Here is a 25,758-nt window from a genome sequence, read left to right as displayed (position 1 = left end):
GCGCTAACCCTTACGTCTGAAACTAAAGTCTGTCTATACCCCGCGAGCTATCTAAGAGGATTTTCCCGCGTCGCCGAACCTTTCGGCGACGAGCGGCAAAACGGAAGCAAACACAATCACCGCGCCCCCCAGCAAAGTGTGCCCCCCCGCAGCCTCCCCCAGGAACGCCACGCTTATCGCCGCGTTGAAAACCGGCGTCGTGGCGAATATGACCTGCGCCTCCGCCGCCGGAACGATCCTCTGTCCCTTCATCTGAAGCAAATTCGCCGCCGCGCCCGGACCCACCGCGCTGTACACCACAGCCGCCCACAGACCCGCGTCGAAGCCTCCCGCCCACAGCACGCTCCCCCACGGCCCGCCGTTGGGCCACTTCCCGCCGACGCCGCTGCCGTACGCCGCCTGGTCCACCAGCACCCACGCGCAGCAGCACGCGAACACCATGGCCAGCTTAACGGCGGCGAGATCCTCCGGCCCGTCGTACTCCCTCGCCCACTTACCCAGTCTCACCGTGAACACCGCGTAGCACGCAGCGCCGAGGAGCACCCCGAGGTCACCCCCGTTGAACCCGTCCGTTGAACTACTCAAAACAGACGACGCATCGAAAGAAGAAGACACGTTCGGCGCGTCCGTGATGAGCACGCCGACCAGGGCGAGGGCGCACGCGGCCCACGCGGTTTTGGTCACGGGTGGAGCGCCGGCGCCGCCGAGTCCCGCCGCCGCGAAGATCGGGACGGCGACGTTGATGGTGCTGAGGAGGAAACCCGCGCGGGTGGCGGTGGTCTGCTCCAGCCCCCACGCCTGACACGCGGTGCCCAGGAAGTTGAGTATCCCGAGTTCGGCTCCGGCGCGCAGCAGCAGGCGCACGTCCCTTCCCCCGCGCGCCTCGCGATCGCCGCTCGCGGCGTCTTCGGCAACTTTCGTCGTCGTCATCTTCGCGGAGGCTGCGTCGCGCGCGATGCTCAGGAACACGGGGGTGAACGGCACCATGGCGGCGAGCATGCGCACGCTGGTTAGCTCGGCGGGCGTCGGCGAGGTTGGAGAATCGTATATGAACCGTAGCGCCGGGTTGTACGTGGCCCACAGCACGGGGACCGCGAGCAGCAGCCCTCGCGCGGCGGTGAGCGACGTGCCCTCGGCCCCTTCCACGTCGCCGTCCCGGGGCGGGGGAGGGGAATCGTCCGCGATCACGCCGGTCTCGGGTTCACCGATGGCTCTGAACCGCGTGCTCGCCCCTCGATGCGACAGAACTCGCCCCGTCGCATCGTCCCGCGACCTGGACGCGACCGACGTGCGCCCGCGTTGATCCGCCTCGTCTGTTCGTCGACGCGGAGAGGCGCAGCTCGTCGACGCGGAAGCACGCCTCGCGCGATCGGGCCGCGCCGATACCGCGCGGCACGGACTCGCGAGACCTCGCGCTGTCGCTATATGCATCGTCGTGATTACCCCTCCTCTCCCGTCGCGCGATCCGCGGCGTCGAGGGGGAATGCGGCAGCGGCTGGCTTGGGAGCTCTCAGCTTCTTCGCGGGCCACGAGGTGCGGATCTGATGACTGTCTGCTGGACAAAAATCCAGATTTCCCGCCCTAAATTGCCAACGCGTACGGGCGCAAGGTGACGAGAAATCGCCATTTCTCCCAGTTATGCTTTCCCTCTGACTGAACACCCGTGCAGAATCAGAGACGGATCGACGAGATTCGGCTCTTGACGAATGCGTCCTTTGGAAATATTCAGCAGTCGCGGAAATAACACCGGGAGTCGGGGAAGGAGTTCGGCGGTGTCCAAGACCGAGGCTACAAAACGCGCGACGCGCGCCTCCGCGAAGACGACCAGGTTCGGGAGCTTCGTTCGGCTCGATCCGCGCGCGGCATCAACGCGTACGCTCCCGCCCGTCAGTTCGTTTCCACCCAGGCTGGGAAAACGAGGATCGGATAGTCGCGGGAACCGTGAAAGTTTGTGCGCCCGAATCCGGGACAGCGCGAGGAGTCCGGCGCGGCTGACATCGCGCCGGTTCGGATTGAACGGCGGGTGATCTGAACTCGGCGACAGCGGGCGGAGTTCATCGGTTGGACGCGATGGCGACGGGCGTCGACGCGTCGAAGGGACCCGGCTCAGGCGGGGCCTTCCAGCAGTACGCGACCAACGGGGGCAGCTCGCGCGCGACGTCGTCCCTGACCGCGTCGCAGAGCAACGACGGTGGCTCGAGCGTGAGTGTCCCGATCCGATGATCCCATAGATCCCGTTCGGGGCGAACCTGAATGTGTCGCGCCCTGCCCGTCCTTCCCCTCGACGCGAGTTGACATCTTCCCGTTCGCGTCCGCGAACCCCTGCGAGAATCACGCGATCCCCTATCCCCTCCTTTAGATCCGCCCTCGCCTTCCCCGACTGATCCGATCTCCCTCGTCCACATTTATGCCATCGCAGGTCACCGCGCGAGCCTCCGTGTACCTCAGCGACTCGTACAAGAAGTGCAACCCGAGCTTTGGGTACTCGAGCAACCTCAACCCTCGCAGGCAGCTGACCAAGCCGTCTGAGCCCGCGGGCAACAACGGGCACGACAACGAAAACTCGGACCTCATCATCAGCGTCAACGACGTGCTCGTGTCGGACGACGGCGCCAGCGGTGAGTACGAAGTCAGGGATGTGCTCGGCAGCGGCACCTTTGGCCAGGTTGTGAGGTGCCGCCAGAAGGGCACTGGCAAGGCGGCGGCCATCAAGGTGATCAAGAACCACCCGGCGTACTTCCACCAGGCGCACGTGGAGATTGGCATCCTGCACATGCTGAACACCGAATGCGATCAGAGGGACGAGCGGCACATCGTGCGGATGATGGACCACTTCGTGCACCGGTCGCACCTGTGCATAGTATTCGAGGTGCTGAACATCAACCTGTACGAGCTCCTGCGCCAGAACAACTTCAGGGGCCTGTCCATGTCTCTGGTCAGGGTTTTCCTCCGGCAGCTGCTCGCGGCGCTGAGCGTGCTGCGCGGCGCGAACGTGATTCACTGCGACCTGAAGCCCGAGAACATCCTGATCAAGTCGCTCGACACGGGTGAAATCAAGCTCATCGACTTTGGCAGCGCGTGCTTCCAGAACAGAACTGTGTACCAGTACATCCAGTCCCGGTTCTATCGGTCCCCCGAGGTGGTCCTCGGAGCGCCGTACGGCATGCCGATCGACATGTGGAGCCTCGGGTGCGTCGCCGCGGAGCTTTTCCTGGGTCTTCCCCTGTTCCCCGGCGCGTCGGAGTATAACCTCTTGTCGAGGATCTGCGAGACCCTCGGCACGCCCCCAGCCGGGATGATCTCCAAGGCTTCAAACTCGCACAAGTTCTTCCAGCGCACCGACGAGAACGCCGGGATCGACGGCGCGTCCAACGCGTCCTACCGGTTGATGACCCTGGACGAGTACGAGCGGAGGACGGGCAAGAAGACGCCTGTCGGCAAGAAGTACTTCAAGCACACCAAACTGGCGGATATCATCCAATCCGTCGGGTTTTCCAGCGGCCTGACCGACGAGCAGATCGCCAAGGAGCGCACCCAGCGCTCGGCACTCCTGGACTTTCTTCAGGGTCTGCTGCAGGCGGATCCGAACGACCGCTGGACCCCGGACCAGGCACTTCAGCACCCGCTCATCACGGAGGCTCCGTTCACGGGATCCTGGACACCGCCGCCGGTGGAGGATGCTACAAAAAAGGCGACCAAGGAGGAACAGTCCCAAAGAGAACAGGCCGCCGCGCGCGCCGCCGCGGACGTGTCGCGCAAGGCGAAGGATGCAAAGGCGGCGGCGGCGGCGAAGGCGGCCCAACCACCCACCCCGCCCCAGCCCCAGCCCGAGCCGGCTACCCCCGATCTGGTGCAAGCCGGGTTTCAGCAGCCGCAGTCGGGAGCGGCGACGTCCGGTGGCCTGGCCGCCGCGCTCGCCTCTGCTCCCGAGGGCGGAGATGCTGTCGCCCAGATGCAGCTCCAGCAGCAGCAACTCCAGCAGCAGCAGCAGCAGTGGAGCGCGGTGGCTGCGGCAAACGTGGCAGCCGCGGCGGCGGCGCAGGCTGCGGCGGCTGCGGCGGTGGGGATCCCCGTTCAGGGCACGTACCAGAATATGCCCATGGGAACACCCGCGGACAGGTCTCAGGCTTTTGTCTCATCGTGGAGCGCGGGCGGCACCTTCCCCTACGGCATGTCCCCCCACGCCATGAACAGCGCCGCGTTGCACCCGCTCCACTTTGGCCAATCACCCCCGACGGCGCAGATGTCCCACATGGGATTTGCCGCCGGGATGCAGAATCCGGCGGCTGCGGCAGCCGCGGCGGCGGCGGTGCAGCTTCCAGCGCTGCAGGGTGGCGGTGTGCCGGGCTCGCCCATGGCCATGGGGACGCCGCAGGGACTCGCGTATCAGATGCAACAGCGCGCCGGCCAGGGTGGACAGCAGCCGGGCGCGGGTGGAATTCCGCAGGGTTTCCAGGGGTTCCATCCCGGCGCCACCTTCCAGGGTCCGCAGAGCATGCCCCACAACGCCAGAGCGGCCGGTGGGATGGGTCCCCCGCCCCCCAAGCCCGCGCAGCAGCAGGTTGGTTTCAACATCCCGGGCGCCCAGCAGTCCACGCCTCCCGGCCGGGGCAAGCCGCCGGCGGCATCCCCGTCGTCGTTCACCCCGGGGAGCCTGTCGCAGACCCGAGGTTTCCGGATACACACCGTCGAAGAGGACGGGGCGGAGAGCGACGACATGGACATGGACGGTGCCAGCGGGAGCGGTCCAAACTCGAGGAGATCCTCCGGCATGGGCGCCAGGAAGCGGAGCAACGAGGCTTTCAACGACCCAAGCGAGTGGGATCCAAACTTCTCCGACGAGCTGTTGCTGGACGGAGAGGGCGGCGCTCAGCACGCCGCACCCCCGACGGCCGCGGCGCAGGGTTCCTCGGCGATGAGCATACCGGTAACTGGAGGGTTTGGGGACGGCGGGGCGAACGGAGGGTTTGGCGGGTTTCAGAGTCAGAGCGTTCCAAAGTGGCAGTCGGTGGCCATGACGGGACGCGCGGGATTCAGCCCTCAGCAGCAGGTTGGGGGTTGGCCCGGGCACATGAACATCGACCAGCAGAACGCCGCCATCGCCGCTAATCTCAACGCTTACCTTCAGCAGCAACAGCAGAACGTGGCTGCCGCGGCGGCTATGAACACGTTCCACCAGGGATCGCCGCAGCAGCAGATGGGGTTCTTCCCACCCGGCGGAGTCAACCCGCAGTTCGCGATGCAGCAGCAGGCGTTCGCGCAGCAGCAGCAGCAGCAGCAGCAGCAGCAGGGCCTCAACCTCACGGGTCTGGCCCAGCAGCCCCACCCGTTCAACGGTCAGGCTCAGCACCAACAGAAGGACTCGGGATCTACTAGCTAGATGATGTCGACGATTGAATTTTTCCTATCCCAACAACTCGTCCAAGAACGCGTCGTCGTCGTCGGTCCGCGCCGCGGCGGTGGCACTCGACCCCCGACCCGCTCCCCCGCTCCCCCGCTCCCCCACCGCCCCGGTGGATATCCCCAGCAGATCGTCCAGCTCGTCGTCACCGACGTTAACTGTGCCGGGCGCCGGATCCGACGGTCCGGCCCGGGTGCTTAAAAGGAGCGCGTCGAGGTCGTCGTCCCCGTCCTTTGGAGCCGGTGGGCTCGGAGCCGGTGGGCTCGGAGCCGGTGGGCTCGGAGCCGGTGGGCTCGAAGCCGGTGTAGATACCCGCGGACCCGGTGGCCCCGTACCCCGGGCTCCCGTCTCGTCCCCCCCGGGTCCGGGTCCGGGTCCTTTGTCGCGGGCTTCAAACTCAGGTCCCTCGCCCAGGGCCTCGGCGTACTCCCTCGAGAGCCCCAGCAGCTCCGCCAGGGGCAGCTCGCGCAGCTGCCGAATCAGCCCGTGCGCGTCCACGCTCAACTCGTCCCCGCCGAGCCCCGAGCCCCCGCCCCCCAGGGCGCGCTGCAGCTCCCCGAGGTCGTCGACGGACCACGAGGGATCCATGTACGCGGACACGTGCTGCCGGGGCAACGCGGACGCGTCGCACTCGGCGAGGAGAGCGGCGAGGTCCGCCCCGTTGGACCTCAGCCGGGGACCTGCTAAGGGATCCTCGGCGTCGGAGTCGTCGTAGGCCGGGGGAAGATCCAAGGAACGCCCGTGAGCTGGAGCATCTTCCTCATCGTCGTCCTCTTCCGAACCCGAATTACCCGGCTCCCCTTTCCTCCCGAACGTTCCCCGCCTCCCGCCACCACGGCCGTGCACGCGACGGCCGTGCTGTTGCTGTTTGAACCTCGCACGCGCGAGGTCCTTGTTGCTCGCCCCTCCCTCCATCGTGAACCCCGACGGGAGCAACACGCGGGGGAAGGGTATGGGCGTGAGACGACTTTGGCAAAACCAACAAACACGCGCGAGGGATTTGTAGAGCTGGCGTTCCGCTGCACGCTAACAAACGCCTTGACCTTGACACTGTCTATATCTAACATACATTAAGACCCGGACGACGACGACGACGACGACGAAGATCCGCCGGAGGAACTCTTCCTTTTCTTCCTCCTCTTCTTCTTATCGCGGCCGCCGTCTTTGTCGCCGCCCCCCGTCCTCTTGCCCGCCTTCTTTGATACTACGTCTGGGTAGTATCCAACACCGCGGTCATCCGACTTGAACACGTACCCGGGCTTGGCCCCTTTGAAGTATTCGCACGGGATGAATTCGACCGTGGCCGAGACGGGCGCGTCGGCACCACCGCCCTCTCCTCTGACGTCGACGTCCGCCGCTGGACCCTTTCCCGGGCGCGTGTCTTCACCCTTCTCCGCGACGTCTCGCTCCGCGTCCACCTTTTTCCCCTTGGACTTCTTCTGCTTCCTCTTCTTCTTCGCCTCCGAGGAGGAGGAAGAAGATGATGATGAAGAAGAGGATGATGAGGAGGAAGAGGAGGAATCGCTGCTGCTGCTGCTGCTGCTGCTCGACGATGATGAAGACGAGCTGGAGGACGACGAGTCCGAGTCCGAGTCCGAATCCGAATCGCTGCTGCTGCTGCTCGACGATGAGCTCGAGCTGCTGTCGCGCCTGCCCCGCTTCCCCTTGCCCTTGGCCCTCCCCAGTATCTGCGCCTTCCTTGCCTCGTACTCAGCCTTGAGATCGGGCGGCTCGTCACCGGTGAAGTCCGCGAACTTCTGCCGCACCTTCGGGTTCTTCAGCTGCTGCGTGCGGCTGGGCCTGGAGACGTACACCCTGGCGGTCGGATCGGTGCAGCACTCGTACGTCCACTTGCCGAACTTGAGGCATCGCTGGCACTGGGGCGGCTTACCGCCGGCACCGCCCCCAGATCCGCCCCTGTTGGGCGCTCGGTTGACGAACATGTCGTTGTGGACCCCTACCGCGTGCCCGGGGATCTGACCTAAAATCCCGATCCGCCAGGCGCCGACTTTCTCGAGAAGGGCGTCTCGGATCGTGCGTGCGTCAGCAGGCTTCACACAGAGGCGCGCGAGGAGGGATCAGGCGCCATGGCAGAGCTCTCTCGGGTTCGTCCCGACCTCAACGAGACGGAGGATCAGCTCTTGGAACTTCAGCGAGCGTTCCTGGCGTCGCAGGATCATAGGGCGAACGCCGCGGCGAGGGTGACCCGCGTCGGCGGTGCGCCCCCTAAGGAACCATCTCCAGAAAACCTGGCCGGTGTGCTGCCCGAGGATATCCGCCGAGCGGAGGCAGCCAGAGCGGCCGTGGGTCCCTCGGCGACACCCAAATCTCACGCGGAGCTCGATTCGTTTGGGACTGGTCCCGCCCACGGTTTCGATCCGACAGCGGAGATCCGCGAGGTTGTCGGCGAGGTGATTGAGAGGGCCCCGAGGAGCAGGACCGGCGCTCCGATTCCCCCGACGGCACCCACCGCACCCGGCCCGGGGCTAGCGTTTCCGGAGGCTAAACATCGTACCAAAGGTCCGTTCGCGGGAAGGCCCAAGAGTAAGTTCATGCTGGAGAGGGAGAGGAAGGCGGCGGAGGCGGCGGCAGCTGCTGCGGGCGGTGCAGTCGGTGTGGCCGGTGCATCCCCCCAACCGCCCCAGCCGACGCCGACGACGACGACGGCCCGACACCCGCTGGACGAGAGCAAGGGTATCGAGGAAGAGACCGCGCGCAGACTGGCGGCCATGTCCGTGAGTGAGATTGAGGATGCGCAGTCGACGATCGCGGCCAAGCTCAAGCCGTCGGCGTTGGAGTTCTTCAGGAAGAGGGGCGCGGACAAGCTCTCAGCCAAATCCAAACCGGCGACCGAGGAAGCTCCGGCTCCTCCCGCCGCCGCGGCGGAATCGGGGGCGGATGCCGCGAAACAGCACCCCCCGCGCGCTCCTCCGCCGGCATCCACCCCGCCGACGTCCCCCCCGCGCTCGACGAAGAAGCCCCCGCTCTCCCCAGCCCGCCCCGTCGAGGCGCCGCCCGCCGCCCCCGCAGCCGCCGCCGACACCATGGCGTCGACGGCCGAGTCGACATCCGTCGCCACGTCTGTTCGCTTCACCCTGGAGGGCGTGCCCCTGAACGCCGACGAGCAGCCCGCCGCGGGCAGGCAGGCGTCCAGGCTCGGGTCCGCGGTGGAGCGCGACCCGCTCCGATCCGGCACGCAGAATCCCGCGGATCTGGGCTACACGACGAGGGAGTGCCTCGAGCTGGCGAGGAGCTCGGTTCCGGCGCAGCGATCCGTGGGGCTGAACGTGCTCACCCGGGTGTTGGCGCACGCGCGTCGTTGGGGCGGGGGAGGTGGGGCGGCCGCGCAAGAACGGCAAGAACCGCCCCCGAAGACGGGACCTCTCGGTAACGCGGGCGCCAAGTTCATGCGGCGCAGGAGCGTCGGCATGGTTGGCGTGTACGGAGGCAACGCGCCGCCGTCCAATCCCCTCGGTTTGCCGACGCCGCTTCCCGCGGGTGTTCACTGGGGGGACGTCTGGCTGCACGCGCTCGTGGACCACAACGCGGTGCTGCTCCTGAGGAGGTGCCTCGATGACGCGCACATGCCCGCCGCTGCAGCTGCGGCGGGTGCTATCGCGGCTCTCGTCGGGGGCGCGACGGGGGGCGGGTGGGCGCCCGGCGAGGTTGGTCCTTCGACAGTGGCGCCGGACCAGGTTGACGCCGCAGCCGCAGCCGACTGGTTCGATGCGCTGGAGTCAGCTCCCCCGTCCGATCAGTCCATGACCTGTCGCGCCACCCCGCTGTGGCGTAGCGGCGGATGGGGGGTAACGTTCGCTCCGTTCGCGTGGGAGCAGGCGTCAGGTCCCATCACCCTCACCGACCAGGGCGCCGTGGCGCACGATCCGGCTGACGAGATCGGCGAGGATGGCAGCGAGATGGGCGACGAGGAGAGGAAATCGCGCGGGATGGCACACGCGGTGGACCCTATCGCGGCCTTGCTCCGCATGGGACTCTTGCTCAGGTGCAGGTACCTGCTAGAGGTTGCAAAACACCCCGGGTGCGTCGCCCCCGTGCTGGCGACGTTGGCGGCTTGCGCCAGGCACTCGGCTGCGGCGGCGACGGCGGTGGCCCGGTGCCCCCGGTTGCTCCAACTTTTGGTCTCCATGGCGTCCGGCGAAGGCGGCGAGTACCCATCTGGAACTCCCTCGGGGGCCATCCGCGTGCTCAGGATCATCGCATCGTCTGCCCCAGAGCACGCCAGGCGACTCGGCGCCGATGGAGTGGTCACCGCCGCGGTCCAGAGCGCCGCGGGAGCCAGCCACAAAACCGCGGAGGGTGCTTCTCTTTGGGCGGAGACCCTTCGTCTTTGGAGCGCGGTAGCGCGAGGAGGGGGCGCCACCCCATCCATCGACGGACTCTTCCCGTTGTTGGCGCCCATGATGGAGCCGTCCACGGCGAACACCGCACCGAGGTCGCCCCTCGAGGCTGCCACCTCGGCGGCGCTCGCCGCGGAGTGCTTCGCGCTTTTCGCCGCGTTGACCACCAGCCTCCGCGACGCGGCGGGTGCAAAGTTCGACAAAATCCACGGATGGATCCCTCCCGAGGTGGACGACAACGGGGTGTTCAAGGAGACGGAGAGGAACCATCCGGACGAGGTCCATCCGTCCACGTCGTTGACCATGACGAGCGAGAGCGGGGATCGACTGTCCTGGGCGTGCGCCGCGGGGGCGGCCGCGGCGGCTGAGGCGTGGTGCGTTCGGCCCCCCGTGCAACCTCCGGAGCCCGTCCCGGGTGTGCCCGCGGGTCGTAACAGCAAGGGGGGATACTCCCCCGCCGCGTGGCGCGCCGCGGGTAACGCGGCGCACTTCCTCGCGTCCCTCATCGAGGCGTCCGGCATCGGCGGGGAGAGCGAATCGAGCGCCGCCGCAACCGCCGCGGGGCGACGGGTCCTCGGGTTGGCTGACGAGAATATTGAGGAGGAGGGCGCCAACAAACCGACGAAGGGGGTCGGGGTGCTCGCGGTCGACGGGCTCGTCGAGGGTGCTCTCGATGCCCTCGGGAGCAGTGCGAACGACGCGACCGACCCCGAGCTCGCGGGTCGCGCCGCGTTCGGCGTCGCGCTTCACGGCGGGCTCCGACTGGCGGCGGCGACGCGAGGCGCGGCGGAAAATACGACGACGGTGAAACTGGCTGGTCGAACGGTCCGGCAGCTGACCCTCGCCGCGAGCATATCCATCCAGGCGAACGCCGGGGACGGGGACGGGGTGATACGACAGGGTCGAGCCGCGCTGGTCGCGGCCGCGGAACTTCCGTCGCAGAGGGCCCTCGTCGTGGCGCTGGAGCTTCAGGAGTCCGCGGTGGAAGCCGCGGGGGATGACGGCGAGGACGAGGACGACGAGGCTGGAATAAGGCGCGAGGGGGCGATCGCGGCGGTGGAGGCGACCGCCGCGCTCGTGCGAGCGTTGCCGCCCGGGGCGGGAAGTGCCGCGCGCGATGCCATATCCGCGGGATTACTCGCGAAGCGGACCCTCGGATCCATCCTTCGCATCGCCGCGGAGAGGCTCACGGCCGCGGTGAAACCCCCGCCAGGTGACGGCGGCGAGGGTGATGCGCTCGCGATCAAACACGGGGGATTCTCTCACTTTGCCGCGCGCGACCTCGAGCTCGACGGGGAGGCTTCGAAACACCCCGGATCTCTCGTGCCGACGGTGACCGCGGCGCGTGGAGCTCTGCTCGGGGGATTCGCGATCGAGTTGCTCTCCGACGGGGAGCGTTTGGACGCCCTGGGAGAGTCGTCGCCGCCGCTCGACGGCGTGGGATCGACGACTCCTTTACCGCCGCTGCCACAGTGGCTCCTCGCGGCGTGCTCGCCGAAGAGCACGGTGAACGGATGGGGACCCGACGGTGCGGCTTCGTGCCTGGCGCTGTTACTCGGGCTGGAAACGTCCGGATCGTTGGTGACTAGGGACCTCCCGGCGGATGCCAAGCTCGCGGCGGTGTCGGGAATATTTTGCCTCGGACCCGGAACGTGGCGCAATCCGTCCGTCTCAGCCGCGGCTGCGGCGCTCACCGATACGTACTGGGGGCGTCTCGAGGAGGAGAAAGAGGCCAACTCCGCCAATCCTCGGATGGGTCTGCACTCCTACGGCGAGGCTGGGTTCGGCACCGGGGATGAGGACGAAGCCTCCTCGCAGGCGGCTGCTTCGCTCGCGCAGGAGGTTTGCGAGGCGTTTTCCAACGAATCGTTCGGGGATAAACTCTTCGCGCGTCACGCCGCCTTCCAGCTCCGCGACGGCGCTCCGGCTCGCGCGCGTGCCGCGGCGTGGCTCGCACTGCGCGAGGGGGTGGCGTTTCATCTTCTGCCCCCCATGACGGCGGTTGCGCCGCGACCCGAGCGAGGTGACGCGTACATGTTTTTACCCCCGGGTGGCGAAAGCGACCCGGAGATGCTGGAGCTGTACGTGCAGTGTTTGGAGTCCGGCGCCCTGGACAAAAGCCTGGAGGGCATCAACACCGGGGGTATGCCGACGCTGCCGGCGGCGTTGGCCCTGCACGCGGCGACTCACGCCGTGTTCAAAGACACCGGCGTCGCATCCTCGGCGAGCGTGTTGAGAAGGTTGCTCGGTAGACCAAACACGCGCACCGTGCTCCGGGGGATCATGTGCACCCCTCTCACGCAGAGGAGGCGTCCCGCGGTGGCGCGAGCCGCGGCGACTGGAACTCGCAGGGTGAGTGTGGACGGAGCAGGCAGCAACTTTGGGCCCGGTTTCGCGTACGGAATGGATCCTCCCTCAAACAACGTGGAGGCGAGGAGGTCCGTGATGCTGGCCGCGTGCGGGGAGGACTCAAGCCTGAGGAAGGAGCTCAGGGTCGCGCTGGTGGAGGCCATCCCGCCACCGCCTCTGTCGGACGATGACGATGACGAGTGAGAATACTGTCCCCTTCTTGCCGCGAGCGAATCGGATGGTGAACGTGTGCGAAACGCGAAGAAAGTGACAGTCACCTTTGCGATACAATGCGGTTTTTCGCAACCGCCTATAGACCTAAAGTCATCTTGCGGATCAACATCGCGATCGTGTCGACCGTCCTCGCCATCCTACGCTGTTCCATGATCAGAGCACGGATTTGCTGCGCCGTAGACTCCGATTGGTGCACGATGAGCTCGATCCTTTCCTCGTGACCTTCTGGTCCTTGCGATGCAAAGGTGGTGATCAACCGTGATATCTCGTGTTTGGTCCCGGTTTCGTGCGCTCCCTTCGTCGAGTTCCTCAGCTCGCGGGGTACGTATGCGTTAGTCATCCTGGCCCTAAATACGACCGATCTGAAAGCCTTCCTGACTCGCACTCCTCGAAACCAAGACTGGATCTTTCTCACCGCATACTCAATCTGCTCCGCCTCACCGTTGACGTAGCGATACGCAAGCATCATCTTGTAGATCACGATCTTTCCCACGCCCAAAGAAATCATCTCTCGCGCCAACGCGTTCGTCCCCTTCATACCTCCCTCCCTTCGCCTCTGGGCGAGCTGACAGTACATCAATAGGCCCCTGCCGACCAGGAACCGCACTGCCCTGTTGCGCATTATCCTCCAAAATGCTGGATCTGCTTTCCTCACAATTTGGTCAAGCTGGTGGATGTGAATCCGGGTCATGGATGCAAATGTAAGGGTGTGCGTCGAATGGACGTTCTTAACCTCATCAAATGCGCCCGAGAGAAGGCACTCCTGCCCGAAAATAGATCCGGTCATAACGACGCGTCCCGCAGAGATCAGAAATCCCTTTTCCAGGACGCAAAGATGATCGGCAGGCTCACCCTCACGAGAAACCGCCTCTGTCGCGCCCAGCAGCATCGAACTCGCAGCCATGGTGATCTTCATAATAAGGTCGGGCTTGCAGCCCTGGAAAAGCGGACTGGCTTTCATGCCGGCTTGGCTCATCTGGTCAGTGACCTGAACTTGCAACTGTGGACTCAGGGCGCGCATCATCTCCAGTCGCTCAGGATTGGAAACCATGTCCTTCTCCCTGGCATGCTTGAATCGCAAGAAATCACGTAGCCGAAAACGAAGGTCGCTCGGGAAATTTCTTTCCCGCATCAGCGAATTGAGCTCGTCCAGCATCCTCTGAAACGCAGCGTCGCCCGCGGATGCGTTCTGCACCATGTCCGTGAGCTCGGCGATGGTGAGCGCGGTGAGGACATAGATCACAACCGATGTGAAGATCTTGAGCTGCTGGTCGCCGAGAAGAGCGACCTGGATATCGCTCGTGAAGATGAGCTGCATGACAGTAATGTACATTGCGTCTGCACTCGAGATATCCACGGAGTTGAGGTATATCCATCGCTCGGGATCATCATCGAGATCGGAGTTTGCTTGGTACGCCCACGCACACACCAGGAAGTGAATCAGGATCAACAGGATGACGATATCCTTCGAGATCTTCATCGTGGCATGACTTACATCGACGTGGCTGAGAAGTCGCGAGATTATGCGGTTCGCCTTGAGAGCGCGGAGCAGCTTCAGCATGCGAAGAAACTTGATCGCTCTCAGCAACGGCGTGCTTGAGCTCTGCACCAGCTGGTCAAACGGAAACAGCGACACCACATCGATGACGAAGTAGCTGCGCAGGTACCTGTTTCGGATCTGCGTCAGGCTGGTCACCACCTTGCCGCTTTGCTCGTCCACGTAACCGAGCACGAACTGCAAGAAGAAGTCCATGATGAAGAACGCGTCGAGGACGCGGTTGACCACGAGAAACGTAAACTGCGTGTTGGACATCTCGCTCGTGGACAGGTCGGTGTACGACTTGACGAATGCCGCCTCGTACGGCAGCAGGAATATGATCGCGAAGAGCAGCATCATCATGAACATATCCCAGTACAGGACGTACCACGCGGATGGGAGGATGACGACATTGACGCCGCACACCTGTCCGTCGGGTGAGCCCTTGGCTGCAGCCTCGTCGCCTGCTCCCGCACCCGACCAGCTTCCCGCGTTGTTACCCGTCAGACGGTGCTTCATCGCCGGATCGTCGAGGACGTGTCTCTCCTCGTCTTCGATGACCGCGAAGGTTGCCTTCTTTTGCTCTCTTCTCACCGCGGATGGGCTCTTCAGCGAAGATTTCAGCGTCGCGACCGCCCCGAGAGTCTGACTGGCGGCTCGCCACTTCGACGCCCCCGCTTGCCCGTTGGACCTCGCGCCCTCTCCCTCGGACTCGCTGTACGAGAGTCCACGTGCGTAGTCGGAGTACTCCTGCGAGGACGCGTATTCGCTCCTGCCGTCCCTCCCGGACCGATTGCGGTTCGGACCGTCGCTGTCTTCATCCTCATCGCTCCACCCGTCGTGATCGTCCAGGCCTCGAAGCGGCCCCCGCCGAACTTCCGAGTGGGGGGTTTCCTGTGGAGAGTTCCTGCGAGGTCGTCGAGGATCATCATCATCGTCGTCGGCGTCCTGCGCCGGAGAGCACGCGGACCCGACGCCGAGCCAGTCCATCGCGCTCGCCATTCCTAAACAACCAACTTTTTTCGGCCCAGCCAGAAAAGTTCCCGCCGGGCGAGCGCTGAGACCCGGACCTCGCCCTCTTCTGGTCGGGTTCGCGTGACAACAACCGCGACGGCACGTTCACGGTGGGGTAACCAGCCGCGCCTTTCGCCTATCAGACCAGCTGAACCCGTGCTCCGTGTATAATGGGCGCGACCTCTCCGCAAGGCGCCCCGTTAACACCCCGGGCAGCCGGGCGCGAATCATCAGATCAGCCAACACTCGCCGGGCAATCGCAACGACCTGACTCGGTTCCCTCCACGTCGGATGGCTCATATCTTCGCCCAACACGACACGGGTCCGCGTCCGCGCGGCTGTGAAGGGCGACCGTGATGCCCATCGAGGTGCTTGCATCGCCGATGGGGCGATCATTGGCTCTTCCCGCGCGACTAGCGCAGTGGAATCGCGGTGAAGGCACCGTCGGGCTGTCATCCAACAAAGCCACAACTCGGCGCCAACATCGGAACTTTCCTCCTGAGAAGGGTTGTATCCGAGCGGCGCTCAAGCTGGTGCCGTGCGGGGACGGCACTAAGGATCACCTCCCTAAGGGAACACGCGTGCCAGGATCGTTAGCAAAGACCCAGATTCGTCTGCCATCGCGTGCGGGGAACAGCGTCGTCGTCGGTCGAGAGAAGCCCGCCGATGTGTCTTTAGGCATCGGCACGGTCTCTGCGCAGCACGCAAAGTTCGAAGCTGGAGAGGACGGCGAGGTTTACGTCACCGACATGGGATCGTCGAACGGGACGGATGTTGACGGGCGACCGGTGCCGCGAGGACAGATGTTCAAGCTGAGCGTCGGCGACATCGTCACGCTCGGAGACCCGCACCTGGCGAGGTACGAGGTTGTCGAGGCTGGAGGTGATTCACTCGCGGACAGGCTCGCGGGCATACAGGAAACCGCCGCGGAGGCTGAGAAGAACGCGAGGGCGGTCGGCGAGGCTCTCAACAAGGGAGCAAACACGGTCAGAAATGCACAGGCGGCCATCGCGGGCGTCGGGGATGTGTTCAGGGGATTCGGGGGCAAGCGTGACGAGCAGGTTGCAGAGGAGGTGCTCGCGACCATCGACGTGGATGACGACGACGAAGATGAAGACGCCGGGCAGGACGACCCCGTCGAGGTCATTCAACCCACATACCTTTCGGATGACAATGACGTGGTAGATGAAACCGAGGCACCGGCGGCCGTCGCTCCTGTTAGGAAGAAGAAGTTTGCGTCTGAGGAGAGAGTCGTTTTTACGCCTGTGGGATGGTCTGGGCCTGCGGTTGAGCTCGAACCTGGTGTCCCAATCAAGCTTGGGACCGGTCGTAAAAAGGGCGATGCGGATGTGATTCTTACCGGCGTCCAGGGTGTCGATAGCTCTCATGCGGTCCTGCTCAGGGTAGGAGGTGCCGTGTACATCGAAGACTTGGGATCATCAATGGGAACGTTTGTGGGAGGTCGACAGGTCCGCCCAGGTCTCCAGTACGAACTCACGCCAGGCGCCGACGTCCAGCTCGGTGACGGTGGGTGTGCGTTCACGGTGACATGTCCGGACGATGACGAAGGGGGCCTTGACTTAGTCCCGCCTGCGATCATGGGAGGTGCAGGCGCCGCTATGGTCAAGCGCGCAGGAGCCGAGAGCGCCGCGGTGGTGAGAAACGCCGACTTGTCATTGTCAAAGGTGGACGACGGCTCCGATCCTGCGGCGTCTCCGTGGGGGCTGATGGGAGGACTGAAAGGCATGGGCGAAAACCTGGGTGCCGCGATATTCAACTCCAAGATCCAGGTAAACTACCAGTACAAGCCCGAGATCAAAGTTGGCGGCGCAGGTGGAGGAGCCGCCGGGCTCTCTGACCTCAAGGCGGCACTCCTTTTGGCGCTCGCAGACACCGAACGAGGCCTCCGTGCGGACAAAGAGCGAGTCAAGAAAATCGAGCAACTCGCCAGGGCTTTGGAGGCTAAGAATCCGACGCGCTCGCCGCTGAAGTCACCGCTCATGAACGGTCGTTGGGCGTTGCAGTACACCACCGCGCTGAACGTGTTGGGGAAGGGAAAGCCGGGTTTTTTGCGACCCAAAGGGGCAATTTTCCAAACGGTGGACATCTTCACGCTCCAGGTGAAGAACGAGGAGAGCTTCGAGCCCCTGCCGTTCATCAAGTTCACGAACGCGAGCACGTCGGATCTGAACGCTCAGACGGACTCGAGGGCGAGTGTCCGTCCCAAGGACTACCGCGTCGCCGGTTTCAAGGTTGACGCGCCGCCGTCGTCGCCCGGACGGGTGGCGCGAGACCTGGAGATGGAGGCGACCGGCGCGGGGTCCCTGGCCTGGATGGACACCACGTTCGTGGACGGGGAGGTGCGAATCTCGAGATCGCAGTCGGGAGATCTTTTCATCCTCGTCAGGGATGATCCAAATGATTGATGAGACTTTGCGCCTTTCGCGTGAACCTGGCTACTGTTGTTACACGTTCGTCTATGTCTGTCGCGTGTGCCCCCGTCGTCGTCGTCGTCGTCGTCGTTCAAACAGCTCCCGCCACCGCCGCCACCGCCGTCGTTCCTATGCCACAGGTAATCCTCCCCGCCGTGTACATCGCCGCCACGATCATCTGCGCGATCCACGGGTTCGTAAACGCCGTGAGGGTGCCGTAGGTCCAGGAAGCGCCGCGGAAGACTCCCACTCCCAGCTCCCAGACGCGTCGCGCCTTACCTTTTCCGTCCGTCCTCAGCTCTCCGAACGACCTGCCGAGGGCGCGCTGCAGCCGCTCGGGTGAAACCGCCGCCGCGCGCGGGTGCGTCGCGACGTACCCCGCGATGAACGCCGCGATGGATTCGACGACGTCCTCGGCTTCCACAAACACCCAATCGTCCTTGTCCGCGCCCGCGCCGGGCAGGTGCGAAGTGGACAGGGCCGAATCTTCCCTCTCCGGTACTTCAGGCTCCCAGAACGTCGGGTCGTTTACATCGAAGCTCCCGAGCGGCTCCTCGGAGGATGGCGCCTCCGCTTCTCCCTCGCCCGCTTCTCCCGTCGCTGCCCTGGACTCGCGCAATTTTTCTAGGAACCCGGGCGACTCAACCTTCTCCTGCAGCTTGGAGTACACCTCATCCGTGCCCTCGGAGGTGGCGAGCTTGGCGCGTAGGTACGCCGCAGCGGGAGCCCTAAGCCGCAAAAGTCGCCTGCTGAATCTGTTCACGGTACGCTGCAGGCTGATGAGCAGCTCCCACGAGCCCCCGCCTTCGTCCTCTTCTCCCCGAATGTCAAGCTCTCCAAGCTCTCCTCGCGCCAAATCTTCGTCCTCGACGAGCTCCGCCGTCCCCGCAGCATGGAGGGCGACTCGCTCTCCGACTACCTCGGGTTCGCTCGCGATCTCGCTCATCTTTCCACCTCAGACCCGCGCGATGTGCTCGCCGGTCTGTCGGGATCTCGGCGGCGAGCTCTTGTGCGTCCGGGAAGGTCCTCTTCCCCCTTCTCGGCCGGGCTCGCTGCTGAATCGGACGGATCATCGGAGCGCGCGAAAATGCGCGGCTGAGAGCCGTCTCCGTTGCCGCCGACACACACCAGTATCGCAATGACGGCCGCCGACGTGCAGCCGCGGGAGACGTGCGGCGACCACTGGAAGAGGTGGAAGCCATGGTTAATCAAGAACTATCTCGTGCTCGGGTTCGTCTTCGTCATCGTCCTGGCGCTCTCGTGGCCGTTGCCCGGCCGAGAGCTGGGTTCCCCCAAGAGCGGTGACTTCCCCATCGCGCAAACGTGCTGCATCGTGGTTATCTTCTTCATCTCCGGCCTGACGCTCAAGACGGCGGACATCAAGAAGGCGCTGGGCCAGCCCGCGGCGCTCGCCTACGGTATTATTACCATCCTTCTCGTCACGCCGATGATGGGGTTCGTCGTGGTGCAGATCCCGTTCGAGCCCGTGGAGTTCCGTTACGGCCTCGCGCTTTTCGCTTGCGTGCCGACGACTTTGACCTCGGGGGTGACGCTGGTTACGTCCGCGCTGGGTAACGGAGTGATGGCGCTCATGCTGACCGTCACCACAAACGTTCTGGGTGTGTTCACCGTTCCTTTCATCCTGAACGCGGTGCTCCTCAGCGCCCCCGGGGGCGACTCCGGTGGAACGGACACCGACATGGCGGAGACTGCCGCGAAGCTCCTCCTGAAGCTGATAATCTCCATCATCATCCCCATGGGGGTGGGCAAGGCGACCCGGGAGTTCGTGGAGCAGGCGCCGAGCTTCACGACAAAGTACAAGACCGAACTAGGGCTCACGAACAACTCATGCCTCATCGCCATCGTCTGGATGAGCATCAGCAACTCCAGAGGAAAGCTGGTTCGCGAGAGCGCGCTCAACATCTTTGTCATCGTCGTCGCCGGTGTGCTCCTGCATCTGTTCTTCCTGACCATGAACTGGGTGATGACCACTGCCGTGATGAAGATTCCGGAAGCTGAGAGGCGGGCGGTGCTGTTAATGACGTCGCAAAAGACGCTGCCGGTGGCGGTCACCATCATCGCATATCTCGACGAGGCGAGGTGGGGCGCGCAAGGCTTGATTGCCATACCTTGCATCGTGGGGCACGTGTCGCAGCTCTTCATCGATGCGTACATCGCCTCGATCTGGGCGGGCCAAGACCCGAAAGAGATCGACGAGAGGAACGCGGCGAAACGTGCGGGTGTTGGTGCTGAGGAGGCTGAATCAAAAGTTGAGCGGGGCGCGTCGTCTGAGGCGAGGGTCGGCGTCGCCGCCGCAGGTGGGGAAGTCAAGGCTTGATCAGAGTTGTTTGCGTTGCTTTAAAGACGAGTTGCTTGCCATGAACATTCCGCTATGCTACTTTCCCGGAACCTCTACGCTCTCGCTCTCCTCAGAGAACATCGTCGAACTGGTCTCGCTCGATCCCCCTGCCCTGCCTGTACCTCCTGGACCCGCCTCGCGATCCGCCGCCGACCCACTGTCTCACGCGCGGGTACCCGAGCACTGTTGCCGGGACCAACATGGCGACTCCGACGATGAGCATCACCGTCGCCATCGCGCTGGACTCCGCCGCACTCTCCGCGAAAAATAGGCTCCCCCCCGTCAGGTTCATCGCGGTGAACAGGGGGTCGTGGCCGTCGTGCAAAACCGCGCGGCCCGCGCCCGTGAGCCGCACCGACGAAAGTTTGGGCGCGTTCCCCTGCGTCGGGGCTCGGATCCGCTTGCGCTCCGGCACGTCCCACTTCCCCCGCGGGCTGCAACCCGGGCCGCCGTAGGTATCGTCTAATCTCCACGTTCCGTCGGCCAGCTTCACCTTGGCGCAGAGGTTCGAGGTTACCTCGTACGTGGTGCACGTTCCCCTGTGGTAGTATCCCGCCCTCTGAAACTTGCACACCTTCCACCCGTTCACGCCGCTCACCCGTCTGGTGACGAGTGGATACGACCCCACGGGCACCACGTCGTCCTCTCCTCCCTCTCGTTTGACGACGACGGCGAGCTCCCTCGGGGTCATGAGGTATTCGAGCACCGCCGTGGCGTTGTACGGCGCGTGGTCGGCGGGATCGTCCACGTCTCCCCGACCCGCGTCTTCGCCAGCTGTGTCGCCGTCGCCGTCTCCATCCTCCCCGCCCGTGCCCGAGGCGGCGCTCGCGGGCACCCTGACGTTCGCCTTGATCTCTCCCAGCGTCGGTAGCTTGTCCGGGAGCATTCCCGCGGCCTGCATGTCCGGAATCGCCACCGTTTCCAGCAGAGACGCCACCTCAAACGCGACGGGTTCGTACGCGTGGCTCGTGCCCCAAGCGCCGTCCACGGCGGGAGCCGCGTCCGTGAACACCGCGGGTACCACGGTGTCCCCGAACTTGACCTCGAACGTCGTCGCGTTGAAAGTTTTGGCGTGCTCGGTCGTCCAGGCGTCGACAGCTGCGAATGAAGGGGAGGAGGAGTGCGACGAAGGGTCAGATCCGATCGTTGTTGGCGCGGGAAGATGCGTGCGGGTGCCGAGCGAGGAGAAACCGGGGACGGTACGCGGAGTTTGAGCCTCTCACCTTTGTTGTACTCCTCCACCAGGTGCGATTTGACGTGTCCGTAGTCCGCGCGTCTCATGATCACCGAGCCCGCGATGATCAGGGCCAATCCGCCGGCGAGTGCAAACGCCGCGCACGACCGGCTCCTCCTCTCCTCGTTCGCGATGAAATCCTCGCGACTGACACCCGACGAACGCATGTACCGGCCCCTGGGGCGCTGGGGCTGTCTCCAGGCGCCGGCAGCATCCATGACCTCCTCTCCCGCGCTCCTGTACCGCCTCATGACCCGTCGGCTCGCGCCTCTCGGGTACCCGGCGCGCCTCGAGCTGACCAAGCCGACCAGGCCCCGAATCTTTCATCTCGCAACGGGCGACCCGAAATCACGCAGCCGGACACCAGCCGGACGAAATTCTGGTCGACGCTAGCCTGCCACCGCACTACCCACCGCGCGAGACCCCTTCCAAAGGTGCACGCGTTGAGGTGAGATCAATCGCAACACTATGGGCGCGTTTTCCAACGGGCGCCCTCAATCAGCCGGGGGCACCGGCCAGCCGAGCTGGAGGGGCAGCATCGAGAACATGGCGTCGGCGCCCAATCCGCTGATGCAGGGAGGTGCTTTCCCCGGGGCTCCTCCGCGGGCCTCGCAGCTCCCACCCCCGCCCCCTGTAAGAGGATACGGGGGAGGAGGATACGGCGCTCTGGCGCAGGCAGGCAGGGCGTCCAGTGGCATGGGAGGCATGGGCAGTGGGCGCGGCGAAGGTTACTGGGGACCAAAACCCGGCGGCGGCGGCGGATCTATCGGAGGGCACGCAGGCGACAAGCGCAAGTACCCCGGTAGCGACGACGTCTGGAAGCCAAACGACACCGCGGGAAAGGTCGGCAAGCAGCCCAAGCTCCCAAAAAGTCCTTCCGAGAAGGCTCCGGCAAAGGTGGCGGGCGCCACCAAGGATGGCTCGCCGTGGCATCCCCCGCTCCGTCGCGTCACCGTCGCGCGAGCGGCTATCGACGCCATGCGCCACGCTTGCGACGCGGAGCTCCCGGAGGGTCTACTCGACGAGGCCGAGATACATAAGATCTCCTCCGTGCCCGACCTGACCTACCTGGACGCGCCCGCCGAAGAGCAGGGAGGTGGGCTCAAGGCTGCGCCCGCGAGGGTCATGTGGGCGCCCCCCCTGCCCAGGGATGGGGGACCCCACGGCCAGGTGCGTCGATCGCTCCCGGTGTTCCGATACCGCCAGGCGCTCATCGACGCGTTCCAAAACAATCCGGTGACCATCGTGGAAGGTGAAACCGGAAGCGGTAAGACGACGCAGGTGGCGCAGTACCTGCTGGAGCACGCCGCGGAGACTGGCCAGCCGGTGAACATCATCTGCACCCAGCCCCGGCGCATCTCAGCCATCGGCGTCGCCGACCGCGTCGCGGCGGAGAGAGGCGAGCGCGTGGGTCAAGGCGCGATCGGATACGCCATTCGAGGCGAGTCGAGGATCTGCGACAACACGCGCCTGCTCTTCTGCACCACCGGCGTGTTGCTCAGGAGGCTCGAGCGCGACCCTCAGCTCAAGGGCGTGACGCACGTTCTCGTCGATGAGGTGCACGAGAGGACTGTCGAGGGAGACTTCTTGCTCATGGCGCTCAAAGAAATGCTACACAGGGGCGACGGCGACGCGGACGCCGGGTCGGACCGTTCCAAGAAGAGTAAAAAGTCCAAGAAGAGCAAGAAGAGCCGCCTGGGTCCCGACGGCGGCGACGACGGATCCGACACGGACAGCGACTCTGGAAAGTCTGGCGACGAAAAGGACGCGACCGCCGCCCCGCCCAAGACCACCGTCAAGCTCGGGCTCATGAGCGCGACGATGGACGGTGACGTGCTCGCGAGGTACTTCGACGATGCCCCGAGGGTATCCTTCCCGGGCCGAGCCTTCCCGGTGGCGACGCTCCACCTTGAGGACGCCATCGCGGTGACGAAGCACTGGGTCGACAGGCAGGCGGAGTGGGCGTACGGCTCTTTCGCGCACCAGCGCAAGGCGGGCAAGGCTGCGTCCAGGGACGAGTCCTTACGACCTCCGGCCGAGAATGAGTGGTTCTCCAGGCTTTCCCGATCGGCAAGAAACCAGACCCGCGCGAGAGCCGCGTGCCGGGCGCTGGCGCAGCTCGACACTGACGTGGTCAACAGGCAGCTCATCGTCGAGCTGGTGCAGTGGTTTGTCGGTCAGGCGGGCGGAGATGTGGATAGGGCGCTCCAAATTCTGCCTGGTTCCAGGGACGACAGGTGGGATCCCGGCATGGCGGACAAGGATGAAGCGAGGGGCGACATGGACACCGCCGCGATTCTGGTCTTCCTCCCGGGCACGAAGGAGATTGATGACCTTCGTGAGGCTCTCGTGAACGTCGCCGGCAGGACGGCCGGTGGCAACTTCGTGCTCGATCCCAACTGGATCCTGCCATTGCACGGGTCCCTCCCTCCCGACGACCAGAGGAAGGTATTCGAACGTCCCCCGAGGGGTGTTATGAAGGTTGTGTTGTCCACCAACGTCGCCGAGACTTCAATCACGATTGACGACGTGGTCTGCGTCATCGACACCGGACGCGTGAAGGAGGAGAGATACGACGCGGAGAGACTCATGAGCTCCCTGGATGACGTCGCCGTGTCCGCCGCGGCGGCCAAGCAGCGACGTGGTCGCGCTGGACGCGTCCGACCCGGTATTGCTTTCCACCTCTTCACCTCTGACTCGCTCGAGCGAATGAACAGGTACACAGACCCAGAGGTGCGGCGCGTGGGCCTGCAGCAGCTGGTTATGCGGGTCAAGGCTCTCAACCTCGAAGGTAACGCCGAGGCGGTGTGCTCCAGGCTTCCCGAACCCCCTCAACCCGCGGCGGTGCACAACGCGGTAGAGGATCTGCGGTGTATCGGCGCGCTCGCAGCCGCCGATGAGCATCTCACCCCGCTGGGCAAGCTGCTCGCGCAGCTGCCAACGGATGCGAGGTTGGGTAAACTGGTGGTCTACGGTTGCGCGTTGGGACTGGCTGACGAGGCACTCACCCTCGCGTCCCTGCTCGGATCCAGGTCTCCCTTCTTGATGCCCGCGGAGGCCAGAGAGACGGCGGATGAGAGCAAGAAGAGGTTCGGGACCCCGCCCCAAAGCGACGTCCTCGGCGCGCTCGCCGCGTACAACGAGTTTGACGCCACGCCGGGGGAGGCAAGATTTGCCTTTGCCCGGGAGAGGTTCCTGTCCATCAAGACCCTGCAGCAGATCGCAAACAACAAGCGACAACTGCTGGAGAACTTGTCTACCCTCGGCGTGGTACCCAGGGGCTTGCGCGCGAACCACACAGAATGGGTGGGGCGAAAGAATGACGGAACGGATGGGGTGCGGCTTGTCCTGGGTCAGACGCCCACCGCGGTTGCCTTGTCGGCTCAGATGGATGAACACACTGGACCAGAGGAGGGCGCGGTCGAAGCGGGCCGTGGTGCGGTACCCACGGGCCTGCTCGCCGCTCTCCTCTGCGCGGGTCTTTACCCTCAGCTCGCTTACCTCTACGCCCCTCCCACGAAGAAGGGTGCCGCGAGTTCATCCGCCGTGAAGCTCCACGTCAGGCCGGCGGACCGATCGCTGTCCGAGCCCGATTCGGCGACTGTCCACCCGAGCTCCGTGAATTCCCCCTTGGACGGCTCTCAGTGGCGCTCTTGCTACGTCGCGTTCCACGAGCGCGTGAAGACGACGAAGGTTTATGTGCGAGACTCCACCCCGGTGCCCCCGCTTGCCATGATGCTCCTGGCGGGAGGGGAGCTCCAGCGCGAGCACGGCGCCGGTAAGGATGGGCAGCAGCTCTACGAGACCGGAGGAGACGGGAACGACGATATCCTCGCTCTGGATGACTTCTACCGCCTGCACGTGCCCCGTGGGGCGTGCGATCTGATCCTGAAGCTCCGCGAACGCATCCAGGCTCTGGTCCGTCGATTGGTGAACAACAGCGGGGAGATTAAGGGGAAGAAGCAGTGGAACCCTCGAAACAACGATCCGACCCCAGCGCCACCTTGGACCGGGGATCTCGAAGGGGAGACCATCGTTCGCGATCTTGTCGACACTCTCTCTCACATTTCGAAGTGGGAGGACGTCAAGGTGGCGCCCGAGCTGAGCGCACAAGAGAAGAAGAAGCTGGAGGCTCGGCGCAGGCACGAGGCCAAACTCGCGGAGCAGCGACGGCTCAAGGCTGCGAGGCAGGCGGCACATAACAATAGGGGGGGACGCGGTGGTTCGTCCCGGTCCTACGGCCGCGGCGGCGGCGGCGGTGGAAGGAATAGAGGCGGTCGCGGCGGCGGTGGTGGCCGGGGTCACAACCGCGGTAACCAAAACTGGAACAGCATGCAGAAAGGCGGGGGCGCAAAGAGGCCCCATGGCAGCGGCGGGGCCCGCGGTGGACCCAACAAGAGGCACAAAAAGTTCTAAAGCCATACGAGTAGACATCACCTTAAACACGAGGGTTAACGCACGAACCAAGCGGAAAGAATCGTCTACACAACCTCAGGGGTTGCCCCTGGCTGCGCGCTCTGCAACACTAAAATTTGGGACGAGTCAGTTCACATTTCTACGTCACTTGCGTCGGCACGATGAGCTGCTTCGGTCCACCGAGGACCAGGCTTCCCGACGCGGTGAGCGCTGATCTCGAGCGCATTGTCGAAAGAGTCTCCGAGTTCTACCGCGGACCCACCAAGTGCCTGCTCATCAGCGACCAAGGGGAGCTCCAGTAAGTCTTCCCGGAATCTTCGCCCGCGATCCCATTGTTGACTCACCCAACGGCGCCCGCTGGCATCCACAGGTACGAATCGGACGGGGATGTGGGAGCTGACATGAAGACAGTAGAAAACTTGTG

General features: G+C 64.7%; 11 protein-coding genes across 11 annotated transcripts; 6 read left to right on the top strand and 5 right to left on the bottom strand.

Annotated features, from left to right (window-relative positions):
• Positions 1-51: 51 nt before the first annotated feature.
• Positions 52-1,431, bottom strand: MICPUN_59732 (Drug/Metabolite transporter superfamily; the record flags this gene model as incomplete). The annotated part of the gene is made up of 1 exon (XM_002503379.1): positions 52-1,431. One exon carries the CDS (start codon positions 1,429-1,431, stop codon positions 52-54), a length of 1,380 nt encoding a protein of 459 aa, XP_002503425.1.
• A 976-nt stretch (positions 1,432-2,407) lies between these two features.
• Positions 2,408-3,670, top strand: MICPUN_83368 (predicted protein; the record flags this gene model as incomplete). The annotated part of the gene is made up of 1 exon (XM_002503736.1): positions 2,408-3,670. A coding segment is annotated over one exon (1,263 nt), but the record flags the coding sequence as incomplete, so codon positions are not given.
• Positions 3,671-4,025: 355 nt separating this feature from the next.
• On the top strand, positions 4,026-6,343 carry MICPUN_108535 (predicted protein; the record flags this gene model as incomplete). The annotated part of the gene is made up of 1 exon (XM_002503735.1): positions 4,026-6,343. A coding segment is annotated over exon 1 (1,283 nt), but the record flags the coding sequence as incomplete, so codon positions are not given.
• Positions 5,372-6,343, bottom strand: MICPUN_59730 (predicted protein). The gene is made up of 2 exons (XM_002503378.1): positions 5,799-6,343; positions 5,372-5,742 (listed from the first exon to the last, which is right to left on the bottom strand). Exons 1-2 carry the CDS (start codon positions 6,314-6,316, stop codon positions 5,556-5,558), a joined length of 705 nt encoding a protein of 234 aa, XP_002503424.1. The 5' UTR covers positions 6,317-6,343; the 3' UTR covers positions 5,372-5,555.
• A 345-nt stretch (positions 6,344-6,688) lies between these two features.
• Positions 6,689-12,312, top strand: MICPUN_101265 (predicted protein; the record flags this gene model as incomplete). Its single annotated transcript, XM_002503734.1, has 2 exons — positions 6,689-7,242; positions 7,452-12,312. The coding sequence occupies 2 exons, from the start codon at positions 6,689-6,691 to the stop codon at positions 12,310-12,312; spliced, it is 5,415 nt and encodes a 1,804-aa protein (XP_002503780.1).
• Positions 12,313-12,418: 106 nt separating this feature from the next.
• Positions 12,419-14,881, bottom strand: MICPUN_59727 (voltage-gated ion channel superfamily; the record flags this gene model as incomplete). Its single annotated transcript, XM_002503377.1, has 1 exon — positions 12,419-14,881. One exon carries the CDS (start codon positions 14,879-14,881, stop codon positions 12,419-12,421), a length of 2,463 nt encoding a protein of 820 aa, XP_002503423.1.
• Positions 14,882-15,249: 368 nt separating this feature from the next.
• Positions 15,250-17,378, top strand: MICPUN_59726 (predicted protein; the record flags this gene model as incomplete). Its single annotated transcript, XM_002503733.1, has 1 exon — positions 15,250-17,378. The coding sequence occupies one exon, from the start codon at positions 15,250-15,252 to the stop codon at positions 17,317-17,319; it is 2,070 nt and encodes a 689-aa protein (XP_002503779.1). The 3' UTR covers positions 17,320-17,378.
• A 38-nt stretch (positions 17,379-17,416) lies between these two features.
• On the bottom strand, positions 17,417-18,271 carry MICPUN_59725 (predicted protein; the record flags this gene model as incomplete). Its single annotated transcript, XM_002503376.1, has 1 exon — positions 17,417-18,271. One exon carries the CDS (start codon positions 18,269-18,271, stop codon positions 17,417-17,419), a length of 855 nt encoding a protein of 284 aa, XP_002503422.1.
• Positions 18,272-18,461: 190 nt separating this feature from the next.
• Positions 18,462-19,725, top strand: MICPUN_59724 (bile Acid:Na+ symporter family). Its single transcript, XM_002503732.1, has one exon. The coding sequence runs from the start codon at positions 18,464-18,466 to the stop codon at positions 19,661-19,663; it is 1,200 nt and encodes a 399-aa protein (XP_002503778.1). The 5' UTR covers positions 18,462-18,463; the 3' UTR covers positions 19,664-19,725.
• Positions 19,686-21,169, bottom strand: MICPUN_59723 (predicted protein; the record flags this gene model as incomplete). The annotated part of the gene is made up of 2 exons (XM_002503375.1): positions 19,686-20,782; positions 20,908-21,169. The coding sequence occupies 2 exons, from the start codon at positions 21,167-21,169 to the stop codon at positions 19,755-19,757; spliced, it is 1,290 nt and encodes a 429-aa protein (XP_002503421.1). The 3' UTR covers positions 19,686-19,754.
• Positions 21,170-21,386: 217 nt separating this feature from the next.
• Positions 21,387-25,334, top strand: MICPUN_59722 (predicted protein; the record flags this gene model as incomplete). Its single annotated transcript, XM_002503731.1, has 1 exon — positions 21,387-25,334. One exon carries the CDS (start codon positions 21,387-21,389, stop codon positions 25,332-25,334), a length of 3,948 nt encoding a protein of 1,315 aa, XP_002503777.1.
• Between the last annotated feature and the right edge of the window lie 424 nt (positions 25,335-25,758).

This window comes from Micromonas commoda, chromosome 7 (genome assembly GCF_000090985.2).
Source record: "Micromonas commoda chromosome 7, complete sequence".
NCBI lineage: Eukaryota > Viridiplantae > Chlorophyta > Mamiellophyceae > Mamiellales > Mamiellaceae > Micromonas > Micromonas commoda.
Note: the sequence above shows the minus strand (reverse complement) of the source record. Positions and strands in the feature narration are given on the sequence as shown.

Bases quoted from the DNA above. Each gene is read 5' to 3' on its own strand.
- MICPUN_59730 (XM_002503378.1), bottom strand. From the start codon at position 6,316: ATGGAGGGAGGGGCGAGCAACAAGGACCTCGCGCGTGCGAGGTTCAAA. The intron at 5,743-5,798 runs GTTTGAAGCCCG...ACGAGACGGGAG, and splicing joins GCCCTGGGCGAGGGACCTGA to CCCGGGGTACGGGGCCACCG.
- MICPUN_59724 (XM_002503732.1), top strand. From the start codon at position 18,464: ATGACGGCCGCCGACGTGCAGCCGCGGGAGACGTGCGGCGACCACTGG.